At 37.7% G+C, this 13,319-nt stretch overlaps 1 protein-coding gene across 1 annotated transcript in view; it reads right to left on the bottom strand.

The window, feature by feature from the left end:
- ARHGAP15 (Rho GTPase activating protein 15) overlaps positions 1-13,319 on the bottom strand; it is a 473,358-nt gene that overhangs the window by 223,135 nt on the left and 236,904 nt on the right. The window contains exons 8-9 of the mRNA XM_063429376.1: positions 9,544-9,642; positions 2,354-2,471 (exon numbers count right to left, since the gene is read on the bottom strand). Coding sequence (XP_063285446.1) covers positions 2,354-2,471; positions 9,544-9,642 — 217 coding nt within the window. The remainder of the gene's footprint in view (positions 1-2,353; positions 2,472-9,543; positions 9,643-13,319) is intronic.

Below are 13,319 nucleotides of genomic sequence, written 5' to 3'. Positions count from 1 at the left end.
GTGTTCAGCGATTGCTACGTGTGTAGGTTGTATAAAATCTGTGATGCTGTAAATTCGTATTTAGAAGTATCTTATTTTTTTTTTATTTTTGTGTAGGAAAACTGGACAATGAAAGGACCACCTGTTAACAGCTAACAATATTTCATTCGCATTTAAATGCCAAATTTTTAAAAGTCATTTTTGGCTCAGTTACGTTGTGGTACTGGCTAGGAAAATTGGTTTGATAGTAAAAGAAACAAATCAAAAAATAAATAAAATAATAATAATAATAACATCTCTATTTTTACACATAATACAATGTAATATTTTTAAGCTACATTTGTAATAAAATTGGTATACTACATTACTTGTAAACCCAAAATGAGCACAAACAATTTAACTTCAAACTTAAACTTTGATTTTTATGAAATTTGTCAAGAAAATTATCTTTTTTTCTGTGAACATTTATGTGCTTTAAAAAAAAAATGCTTGTGTTAATAATAATATGTACATTTATTGTTAAATGTATTGTGTAGACTAATTGCCCTGTGATTGTAGATGAGGTTGGAGAAACAGGAGCTCTCCAAGCCCTCTAACTGCTATAGCAAGCTGTAGTGACTATGGTGGCAGGAGCGACCTTGTGACCCCCCAGTGTAAGTAGTCAAATCATTAGAGAGGCAAATCATTTTATTATTAAACATAATATCAGGAAGTATTAATTTACTGAGAGGGTAGTGGATGCATGGAATAGCCTTCCAGCTGAAGTGGTAGAGGTTAACACTGTAAATGAGTTTAAGCATGCGTGGGATAGGCTTTCCTAGCTATAAGATAAGGCCAGAAACGGTTCTTATCTGCCGTCACATTCTATGTTTCTTCATTAGCTAATGGTTTGATTTTCTGGCCGGGTCTGCCGAGTGCTGCTCCATGTATCTCCTCTTCTGCTCTGTTGAGCCAATACTGGCTCTCATAGAAGTATTGACTCTCACCTACTTAACTGCTTACATGAGGAGGCTCCAGGGCACTCCAACCACCCTAACCACTACAGAGAGCTGAAATGTGCATGGTGTTTGGAATGCCCTCTCAACAAGTACACAGCCAGATGGTTCAATACTTTCCAGACTCTCAAATTACAAGATTGACAGCAGTTCTCAGCAGGACATTTTTCAGAAAAAAATGATTTGTTCATTTCAGCATACCTTTGTCCTAGTCATAGTAAATGTTCTGTATATCCGCAAGTGGGTGTATTTGTTTATTTGTCCTTGTTATTCTTATTCCTTTTTTGACTTCATCAAATCAGGTTATAACATTTCTCAGCTATCTATGTTTGCAACCATATTCTGTAAGCGGCAGTCTCTGAGGCCTTGATTGCTTTGGTGGGTGTAACATCCTGTCACTCATCTGTGGCCAAGTAGACCCTTTACACTGCATAATGGGCAGGCTCATCCACATGTAGACATCATCGTAGTTATGGTTCCGTAAAACCCATGACATTTGTCATATTTGCTTCCTTCATTATTTTTCATAAAAAATTGTATTTAAAGGGACACTGTAGTCACCAAAACAACTTTAGTTTAATGAAGCAGTGTTTGTGTATATATGATACCCCTGTGGTTTCTTTGCTTAATTCTCTGCCATTTTTTTATTAAATCAATTTTATTTCTGTCCATACAGCCCTAGCCATATATCCCCTGCATGAAAACATTTATCCGAATCCCCATATTTGTTTGCTAAGATAGGCGACATTAAGTAGCCTTGTAAAATGTAAAATGTAAAATTGTATATTTTTTTTGTGTGTGTTTGCTCTGTTCTCTGTTCTCTAATCTGTATTTTGTATCTTGTATATTTTGGTCTTTTAGACAGCACCGCTACTTAGAAATGCATGTTATCGGTGTGCACCCAATTCATAGCTAATGATGCACACATGAGGCTAATGCATCTCGTAATATATGTCTGTTCATTCTTGTAGTATATCTAGTAATCTGCATGTACACATGAGGTCATGAGCTTCCATACAGATGGGTATATTTTATTTTTTAAACTTAAAGTAGCCTGATTAACATTCTAACTATAATTACAGTCATAATAAAAAGGTAGCATGGGGCAATGTTCTAAAAGAGGAACAATCATCATTATAAGTAATTAAATAATGTTGCTAATTGTGTCACTTTCACACATTCTCTCAAGTTTCTCTTCATGTCTTCTGGACAGGACATATTTGAGGAGATGAATGAGGTTAGTAGTCCAGCCCCTATGACATTCATTTACTTTCCATTTGCCTTCAGATGTTTAGCTATTTATTTACATGATCTCAAATTCATACTATCATTTAGTTGAGATATTGTGCCTAAAATGTATTGATATACCGAATACGTACGCATTGACTTCCTTTGTTCACTCTTCTGGTCTTTCACTTCAGGTCCAACGTGTAATAATTCTGTGCTTGAACATTTTGGAATATTAATGCCCAGTGCTGAAAATCGTTGTTCTGATCCCTGAAATACAGATTTACACTTCATTTTATACACAATAGGAAAATAACAAGAGTAATTGTGATACTGAGATCAAGTGATGAAAAAAAAGTGACGAGGACTATATGTTTTGTGAAATGTTGGAACCTGTAGAGATGACCACATTTCATGATCTTTGTGATGGAGGCAGATTGTGAACAGGTATTGAGTAATTCAGTATTTCAGATATGTAAAGTGGAACTTTTTGAAATCCCCAATTATTATTATTTTTCAAATCATTCATTTTCTACCTTCAAGTAATAAATTGGCTTATTTAGCAATCTTTGAAAATTGTTTCATATAACAAGTTCTATTTTCATGGGCATATATAGAATAATACTTAGGATCAGCACTTGAACTAGTATAGCCCTAAAGTATGAGATTTTTAAAACAAATTCCTAAATCACAATACAACAATATAAGAACCTTTAGATAGTAAATTTGTCCTTAATGAGGTCAGTTGATCAGATTAAGAAGGGTATAATTTTAGTGCTTAGGAAATGTTTGCACAAATATTGGTAAATGTAGATTTTGTGCAATAATTAATTATATGCATTAAAAAATATACAATTTTTTTTTGCAAGAATGTTTAATTGATGTGCTGCATTTTAGCATATTAAAAGTATTTTTATTTTTTTATTTTTTTAAACTATGCACCATAAATGTTTTTTTTCCCTATGCTACACCCTTTCTACAAAAAATACTTCATTTTCAGTATACTTACATACACAGTTCAACCCCTGACAGCACTGGGTGAGCCAAGCAGCTTGCATTAGAAGAAGGTGACAGACAGGTAGACGCACACTATTTTTCACTATAGTGAGAATCCAAAGGAAATTCAAAGTGGATTTCGAAATAAAGCAGCACAGATAGAATCTTTATAAAATGCTCAGATTGATATTTTTGGAATTTCAGTGTTAAAATAGAGACTACTTTGTCTCAGTATTTTCTCTGCCAGCCAAAGCTTGACATTGGCGTAAACACCGCCGTGATGTTTGTCATTTCCCCCAGCCATAAACAGTGCTGGAAGCAGGGAAATTAAGCTTGTTCTACAGAAGATTCCTTGGACTCATGGGATCCTCCATAGATCTTAATGCAGTGTGTTCGAAAGTCCCCAAACAGTGATAGATCCACTTTGAAGGCTAAAATACCTAAAATGGAAACATTTTCATGTATGCTTCCAGTTTGGCTACTTTGGCCTTAAATTTGAAATTCACTTCGAATTTACTTTGAATCATCACATCAGTGAATAACTCTGACATAGTAAGAATATCTTTCCATGTCTGTTGTCTCTCTCTGTCTTCTACTTCATAATGGATTGAATGAAGCAGTTTTATTATACATCATTAATGAGCAGAGGACATCAGCCATATGGGTAAAAATTACTCCACAAGGACTGCCAACTGTATTACACATACATTGATCAGCCACTGCATTAAAACCACTGACAGGTGAAGTGAATAACCAAATAGCCACATAGTGATGGCTAGTCAATTGGGTCGCAGCATCTTTAAAAATGGCAAGTCTTGTGTGGTGTGTTCCCATTGTGCAGTGGTTAGTACTTACCAAAAGTGGGGCAAGGAAGGATAACTGGTAAACCGGTGTCATGGGCATCCAAGGCTCATTGATGCATGTGGGGAGCACGTGCAAGCCCACCTGAGTTGATCACACAGAAGAGCTACTGTAGATCAAATTGCTGAAAACATGTGCATCACAGTTTCCTGCGTAGGGTGGCTGCAAAGCAGCAGTCCAGTCATAGAGCCCATGATGACCCCTGTCCACCACCAAACGCACCTTTCATGGTAATATGAGCACCAGAACTAGACCATGGAGCAATGAAAGAAGATTTCTTAGTCTAATAACTCATGTTTTCTTTTAGATCAGGTGGATAGCATAATTTACCTGTGGAAGAGATGGCAGCAGGATGCACTATGGGAAGAAGGTAGGCCAGAGGAGGCAGTGTTATGCTATGGGCAATGTTCTGCTGGGAAACCTTGGGTCCTGGCATTCATGTGGATGTTACTTTGAGATATACCAACTACTGAGAGATTGATACAGACCACGTACACGCCTTCATGGCAATGGTGTTCTCTGAAGGCAGTGGCCTCTTTCAGAAGGATAATGCACCCTGCCACACTGCGAAAAAATTTCAGGAATGGTTTGAGGACCATAACAAAGAGTTTAAGATGTTGCCTTAATATTGTGGCTGATCAATGTAGAGTTAAAGGAATTTGTAGGGTTACATTTTTTTATGTGGGAGTGTCTTGAGCACAGCTAAGTTTTAGCCTAGTTATGCTTTTGGCTAGTCTAGCAAAGGCCAGTTATATAGTCTAGTTTCGTAACTGCAAGATTTTATTATAGTACATCATAAGCATTAAAGAAGAGAAGTGGATTTCAACACAGAATACCCAATTTAATTCTATATTAACTGCACAGACAGTGTTGAACTGTACAGCAACAATAATAAGTACACTGCGATAAAAACCAAGATTAGATTTTCGTGCAGGAAAAAGCACATGAAAAGAAGTCATAGAGTATTTTCAAATAAATGACTACATTTACCATGTGTTTATTTCTCATTCTTGCTGCAGTGGTAAGGGACTTGCTATTTATTTTCCATGTGACTAGCGTGAAACAATGGAAAATGCTAAAACAGTTTTTTTTTGGAATACTAAGATGCAAGATTAAACATGTTGTAATTGAGACAATTGGAACAATTGGTAATAAATTTACATTATTATACACGTGTTTCTATTTTAAATTCTCACAAAACAATTGCTGCTTAAGAATGTAAAGCATGATATTAAGGTAATATAAGGACTTTTAAAATTGTATTGCCAAAATTAAGATATTCTAACACAACCGCATATTTGTTGGCAAGGACAAGTAACCAAAGCACCAAAAAAGGTATTTGGCAAGTTAATATTAAAATTTATTCACTTATTGCATTGAGTGCTTGGATTTGTACTGTAGACTAGAGAATCTTAAACACTACAAACTTACATGAATATATTATATCGTATTGTGTGCTGGGGGCTAGTTACACCCTCAGCACAAGTGAGGTGGCAGCCGAGAACTCTATTCTAGGCTACCTCATGTCAATTTTATCATATTTTACATCTGTCATCAGTGCGCACTGCACACTACACTGCTGACAGATGGAAAAATCTTCCCACTCACTCTGAAATTGTAACCCTCTCACCTCCCATCCAATATATTTTGTTTTCTCTGCCCTCTACTTTTTTTCTTTACCTCTCTACCTCACTTTGTTGTCCTCCCCTAGTTGGCTAAGAGTGCTTCCATATTATCTGAGCTGGTTAAATGGTCTAATCAAAGGATTCTCTATGAGAAGTCTTTAACTAGACCTCCACGTGACTCCAATGATGAGCAGTGCTGGGAGCTTTGTCTGGCACTGGATTAAGATAAGGTGAACTTCTTTTTTTTTTTTGTGTTGCAAGAACAATTTTATATAGCACTTACTAAATAGTATATGTTTACACTCGCTGTAAAGGCTAAACATTATACATGGAAACTCATTATACATACTAGTCATTATGTGTTTATGCTCGTTGCTCATGCTTAACACTACACGTTTAACTTGTTGCACATTCTAGACTTTATACGTTTTAAACTCGTGAATCCTGTTGCTTATGTTACGAGGGGCCATCGCATAATCTGGAGCCTTATACTAGCGGGTTGCTTAGGGTTTGAAGTTGGGTGTGTAGTTAGTAAAATTATATGAAAATCAGACATGTGTACAGATGTTTTTATAAAACAAATAGCTTAGCTATGGTGTTTATTCAAATAAGGTAACATAGAGTAAATTAAAGTAAAAGTGCCACCAGGCAGATCTCGGCACTTTGGGTAATCTGCTGCGGAAGTCAGGGTGTTAAAGACCGCTATGTTTTGCCAGTTTGAGTGTGACATTACCAACATATATGTCCGTGTAGCGGTGAATGCCGTCAGAGTGTCCATTGGTGAGGCTGTCTGCGGTTTGTGCCTTTCGTGTCTTCCGTTGTGAGGAGTTGGTACAGCCATCGTTCCTTGCGTTGTGAATGTTGGCAATAGGCATCCTCTTCTTGGACATGGGGATACACTCCGCAGGTCACCCAAAGTCCACTGGGTCCCGACGGCTCTCTACAGGGCACAGTGTCTGGGGGTTGATGTGGTCGCATTACCCGGTCGTGGGGTGAGTATGGTTGTTGTGCTGCACAGACCTCATTGTCCAGATGCGGGTGGCGGTGTATTTGAGCTGTCATAAGCGGATAACTTTTCCGGGCCTACCCCTAGTGATGGTCTATGGTCTTGGTGGTAGGGGGCTGAGGTAAGGCATTCTCAATTGGGGCATGTATTGAGCTTGCCACGTGAATAGTTGTAGGCTGCTTTCTTCCTCTCTTTACCACATTTGCCGTCCTGGGGTGTTCATGAATTTGGCTGCGTGGTGTGTTAGGTCTGCTTCGGTGCGGCCTGCGCGGCCCACTTCCCGCGGCCTGTGGGGCAGTTGCATCACTTTCTGCCATTTTGTTTGGGCCGCGTGGTAATCATTGGTGGTCGGCGTCAAGTCACTCCAGAGCACCTTAAGGGTGTTTGCTTGCCTGGTGGGGACCGGGATAACCCCCACCGGTCCAAAGGGGGTGATGAACGGGGCCAGGAGGGCTCCAGCCGTGTTGTGGTTCTCTTTAGCCGGGGCAGAAAGCGAGGCAGCGACCGTCTGCTCCACTACCCTGCCGGGTAGGCCTCAGTCCCCGAGCCCCAGGGCATCTCACCGGGACTCAGAACCACCTGATATCAGGGGCTCTAGCTGCACCAGGACACTCCAGGATCTTGTTCCACGTATTTCCAGGGTGTTTCAGGCTGAATTGAGTGGGTATTTGCCCAATATTTGCTGAATTCCTCAGGAGCCCTTGTGACTTGCAACCTGCTAGCATGGCCGCCGGCCCCGCCCCAGGTGAAATTCTTTTAAAACACATAGCAAGTGTTCTTTTAGGGGGGGACCGTAAAGAAAAATGACAATAGGGCATTATTCACAGATTTTAAAAAATGGGTTGGAGTAATCTTTTAAGGTCGAATAGCCAAGTGGACAAACATGTAAATATATATTAATAGGACTCAGTGCCCTTGCCTACTTCCCCATTCCTTCCTATACAACATAACCTACACCGGCCTAACATACAAAATACATTACCAATGATAAAATAATAGTAAGAATATGAAAATAAATCTAAACTTAAATCTAAGGATATTTGGGATCTGCTGCAAGTATGTAAATAAAAGTTTTTCTACTAAACTAAACTTGCTTCATTTATCTACCAAACATTCTTTGCATCAAACACTAATTATGATACATTAAAACAAATACTTATAATACCACAGGTGCCTTTAATCCACTAATAAAAAATAAATAAAGTCAAAGATAGACTCTGACTTTTGTACCATCAAATAATTTTGGTAGATTGACATACCGTATTTATCGGCGTATAACAGGCACCGGCGTATAACACGCACCTCATTTTAAGAAGGAAATTCCAGGAAATTACCCCCCCTCCCATAGTATCCCCCCCATCCCATAGTGTCCCCCCCTTTCCATAGTATTCTCCCCCTCCCATAGTATTCTCCACCCCCTCCCATAGTGTTCCCCCATCCCATAGTGTTCCCCCCCTCATCCCATAGTGTCCCCCCCTTTCCATAGTATTCTCCCCCCCTTTCCATAGTATTCTCCCCCCTCCCATAGTATTCTCCCCCCTCCCATAGTATTCTCCCCCCCTCCCATAGTATTCTAATCTCCCCCCCATAGTATTCTCCCCCCTCCCATAGTATTCTCCCCCCCTCCCATAGTATTCTCCCCCCCCTCCCATAGTATTCTCCACCTCCTCCCATAGTGTCCCCTAGTGCACTTTCCCTTGTCCCATAATTACTTACCTGTCTTGAAGCGTGGGCCGGCTTCACACTTCCTTTCAGTCCCGCCGGAAATCGGAACCTGAAATTGAAGTTCCAGTACCGCGGTGCGCACTGAACACCGGCCCACGCTTCAAGACCGGTAAGTAATTATAGGATATCGGCGTATAACACGCACCCACGATTTCCCCCCTATTTTCAGGGAGAAAAAGTGCGTGTTATACGCCGATAAATACGGTAATTGTTTTTAGGAAATTTAGCTTTGCATATATTATAATGAAAGTTAGATTTGTTATTTACATTTTGATTTATGCAAACACAAGCCAATACTTCAGATAGAGTTTGGTAGAAATAAGGGGGAAAAGAAGAGGAAAAATGTGTTGGGAAAGGGGTGCTTTGGGGTCAGAAAGTCCAAGTACGACTTATCTGTTTTTTGCAACTACTATTCTAAAGACATCTGTTTGGGAGCAGGTTGGCAAAAGTTTCAATCTTGAAAATTCTCATCCACAGTATCCAGAGTAAAACAAATTGAATTGAGTACACATCCAAAACATGCATTTCCTAATAATGGTGCTGGTTTAAAGATCACTTTAAGGGGACAACGTACTCAAAAACATGCACTGTAGTCATTATTCTAACCTTTGAAATAAGTCAGAATGTTGCGGAGAGTCAAGTGTGGATGTCCATGTTAAAAATAAACCAGATTTTGTTCTTGGCTTGCATTTGTAGGAGAGCTTTCAATTGATCCAATAAGTAAAAAAATATACACATTCTCAAAAAAATTGGGAGCATCCTCTTATCACCACATAGAATCATACAGAAGCAAAACATTTTAGTTTCTAATGTGCAGATCAGTTTAGATACAATGTCAGACCATCAGTTTCAGTGAACTTATATTTGGCATGTCATAGGTTAAATGTTCCATTGCCCAAATAAAAATCAAACGAAAATTTTGGGATTACCTACAGTACTTAATTTTCTCAAAAAGAAAATATAACAAATGACTGTAAAACTCCAAATAATCAAGATGTGATTATTTAATTATTGATTTCTTCAATTGTTTACCTTTGTCTGCATATCTGTCATTTAACTGCCCAGAATCTAAACATGCGCATTATACTGGAGGAAAGAAAGCAAGTGTTTGCTATAAACGGATACATACCAAGCTGTCAATCGTGTTTTTGATTGTGCGAAACCAGTCCAGAACAGCAAAGTCTTCATCTGACTGGAGAAGGAACTCATTTCCTGATAGAGTTGTGATCTGAGGAGAGAATTTCACATAAGCAAACCGCTGTTGAAAGATTATTTATTTATACCAAACATACTCATGGTGGTGTAATTATGTCCACATTAGCAAAAAGCACAGGAATTTACTTTATAAACGAAGGGATCTGTTTACTAAACAGTGATCTACGGTGACTTGAAAACTAAATTACAATAGTAAGAACAAAATAATCAAGTTGTGAAAATAACAGAATTGAAGTATTTGTTGAAACTGGCTGTTTTGAACTAATTACTGCAATGCAGTTGTAGGTTTGATATATTCAATGAGTAGTTAAAGCAACACTTTAGTATTAGGAATAGAAAGATTCTAACACTAATGTGTTCCTCTGTCTCCATGAGAGTACAGCAATGACGTCAGCTACTAGCACTGAAGAGGAGCAGAATGAGGAAGATGGTGGTTCCTGTGAGGGATAGATTCAGTTAAGTAAATTTCACCTTTGCTTGCCCCTCTGGCCACCGGATCCCCAGACGTGAAGTCACCATTGGGGGTCTTTGCAAATTTGGCAAAGTCCCCAGATGATGATAGTGCCACTTAAGATCTTATGTTATATTCAATGTACACTCGTAGAGAATGGACTACAGGATGTTCTTTACTTAGCAGTCCGTAGGCAGTGGAGCCAGCACTAATTTCCTGATTATTGATCTAGTTCAGATGGAAATTAGTTTGTACCCTTTTTCCAAATCGTTGCATTAGTATCACAGTATCTTTCACTTCCAGAGAATGTTTGTTGGACATGCACTGTCTGACCAATTACTATTACATAAGAGTGTGACTCTTTATTTAAATAATGTGCTTCCTCTATTTAAAATGAACATGGGTAGATGTGTTTCTAGTTAGATGGCACCATGGGCTTGAATTTCTTTTGGCACCTTTTACCATGGAATTGCTAAATATGTTGATGCCACTCCAACCTTCATTGTGTATTAAAAAATATATATATATATATTCATAGTGATAAAACTCCCTGTCTCACACTGCACTTTAAATTCAATTTCCAAATCTGTTTTTAATAACAATAGTAATGAAAACAGCAATAACAGGAAGAGAGTTTATATTGCTGTTAAGCATAGTATATTTTAAGATGATTTCTAAGAAGAGCTGGTTTTTCCTCAAATAAGAACTAAAAGCCTTGTAGTACAAAAAGAATCTTAGGAATAGATATTTTTCTTTCTCAGATTTGATACCAGAATCTATATTTGTTTGAGCTCTCAGTATCAGGAGCATGGTTAGAGGACTTGAGTAAAATAATAACTATAACTACAAAGACAATACTAAAAAGAACAATATTAATTATCAACAACACCACCAAAATCATCATCCTCATTATCACCATCATCAGAACAATATGTTTCTGAAACATTTCTCTATAACTTTGCATATTGTTATATTTCTCAGTTGCGGGTTGAAGTCTTTCACATGCATACCATGTTGCCCGTGTGGCAGTACAAATCTGTGTCACAATTCTCTTTTATTTTATATCCATTGCTAGTGTCAGAGATGGATGGAATCAGTGAGTGATTATACAATTCTGTTACCTCGCAATGTATCTTATGGTCAATGGACCTATCCATTCAGAGGTGGTCTATTTCACTGGAAGCACAGATCTGCTACTTTGTGATAACTAACTCTAAGGAGTATATGGAAGAAAAACAAAATTTTTGAGGCACAAGTTACTTCTTAAAATGATTCTATCCGTATTCATCACTGAATTCTCCACCAATGATGAATATTGATAGCATCCATTTTAGAAGGACTCAGGATTTGGGCAAAGATAGATCACAAGTATTTTTGTGCCACATCAGTGTATTAAAGTATGATCAGCAAGAATGATCTAAAGCTTGACAATCCAGAGATGGCCTTCGACAATGGTCTTAACTCTTGAATTAGGACCCAAAATGACACTGTAACCATCAAAGGTCTTCTATATGTAACTGTCCCCAAAAGACATGGTATTCAAAAGGATGTTACTTAGGTACAGCTATATGGATTTAGGGTTGGGGAAACATTGGTGGAGTCTTATGGTTAAAGGGCATTTATGGAAGAGAGACCCAGAGTTAGGAGGCTAAGGGTTATGGAGACATAGCATTGGGTAGTACTTGCTTTCAGCACTCTCATGTAAGTCCAATGATAAGATAGATAGTTCAATGTATCTCAAGGTATGCACCACACTAAGTCACATATGAAAGCAAGCAGTATTCAACCAAATTCTCCCACACCCATACAATCCATCAAGCACCTAACAATCTACATTGGAGTTAGTCTGTTTAGCCAGGAATTCTTTTGGAAGAGGGTACCAAGACTGTATCCTAGGAAAATAAACATCTAAAATACTATCTGGGCATGTTTGTCACAGCACCCAGGCTGCATATAATTTGTCTGTTAAAAAAAAAATACAGTAACAGCATTTCCTCTGAAATAAAAAAATAAATTGTTACTGTATTAGTAATATTATTTTAAATAATAATTAATACATGCTTAGAATCCATTTAATGTATATATATTGTAATCTGTACCTGCAAATATGTGTTGGCATTTATTTGTAATTAAATATTTTTATTAGGTTTAGAAGTTCTTTGGAGAAGCGGAAGATGTCATGCCACTATAGCATTCATATTATGTCCACCTGTGACCTCCTGATTTAAAGCTTATTAATGTATCTGTCTGCTGATTTTTCTCTAAACATTCAGCATAATAAATATGCTCAAGCGAATTTAAATCATCATATTAAGGGATTATAAAATAATAAGCTATGTTTAATGCTTCCATCTATGTTACATGTGCATTATAGAATTTATATGGCTGCAAGAGGGCTCTTCATTAGCATTCAGATTTCACAGGGTTACGTTGATCATTTACATTGTTACAGGCCCATGACAGTGTAAGGGTTAAAACGTAACTGATTGTAGACAATTAAATCTAGAAAATTAACACTAAAGAAAAAGGTATGATTTCTGTTCTACACATTAAAAGTGTTGTTCTTCCTTCTTGACTTTCATCTTCAGAGCAACTAGGCAAGGCTGCTTTTAAAGACTGCTACTGCTCTCTACAGTTTAAAAGCATCCACTTCTTAATTACATATGGTAATTGACTTTGTTTTCCTCTGTCGCAGTCATTCGCAGCAAAGCTCTTCTGGAGTCTTTGGCTGGTAAATCCTTTTTAGTGCGTTTGTATCTTAGCTCACTTTTATATATTGACTCTATGGGTTTTCAGATAAATGGTTCTTGGAAGGGTTTGCTAAAACATCTTTGTACTATCAACTTTTTAACACCCCCTAGGGAAACACATCAGTGAAGAATGTTAGCTTTGAGTTTAGCCAGTGATTGAACAATTTATGATCACACACTTAAATGATCTATAAGTAAAAATGAGCTTAAATCATTTTCGATTGAATCAGTGTCGATAGAACAGAAGAACTCGGAATTTGCCTTTTGCTTGCCTGCCCATTTTATAAGAGCTGAAGATCAATATGTAAGGAATATTCATAGAATAGAAGAAATCACAGAGCTGTCATCGCTGATTTGGATCACTGTCTGCTTTAGTTAAATAAAGTTTGAAAGCTTTTCTAGGTATTTGTTGCACTTAAGGCATTTAACAGTATAACTATTTACTGTTAGCAGTAATGAATCAGAGGAATAAAGGAACCCGTCTGAAAT

Source organism: Pelobates fuscus, chromosome 8 (genome assembly GCF_036172605.1).
Source record: "Pelobates fuscus isolate aPelFus1 chromosome 8, aPelFus1.pri, whole genome shotgun sequence".
NCBI lineage: Eukaryota > Metazoa > Chordata > Amphibia > Anura > Pelobatidae > Pelobates > Pelobates fuscus.
The sequence above is the reverse complement of the archived record's forward strand: the minus strand, read 5'-3'. Positions and strand labels throughout refer to the sequence as shown.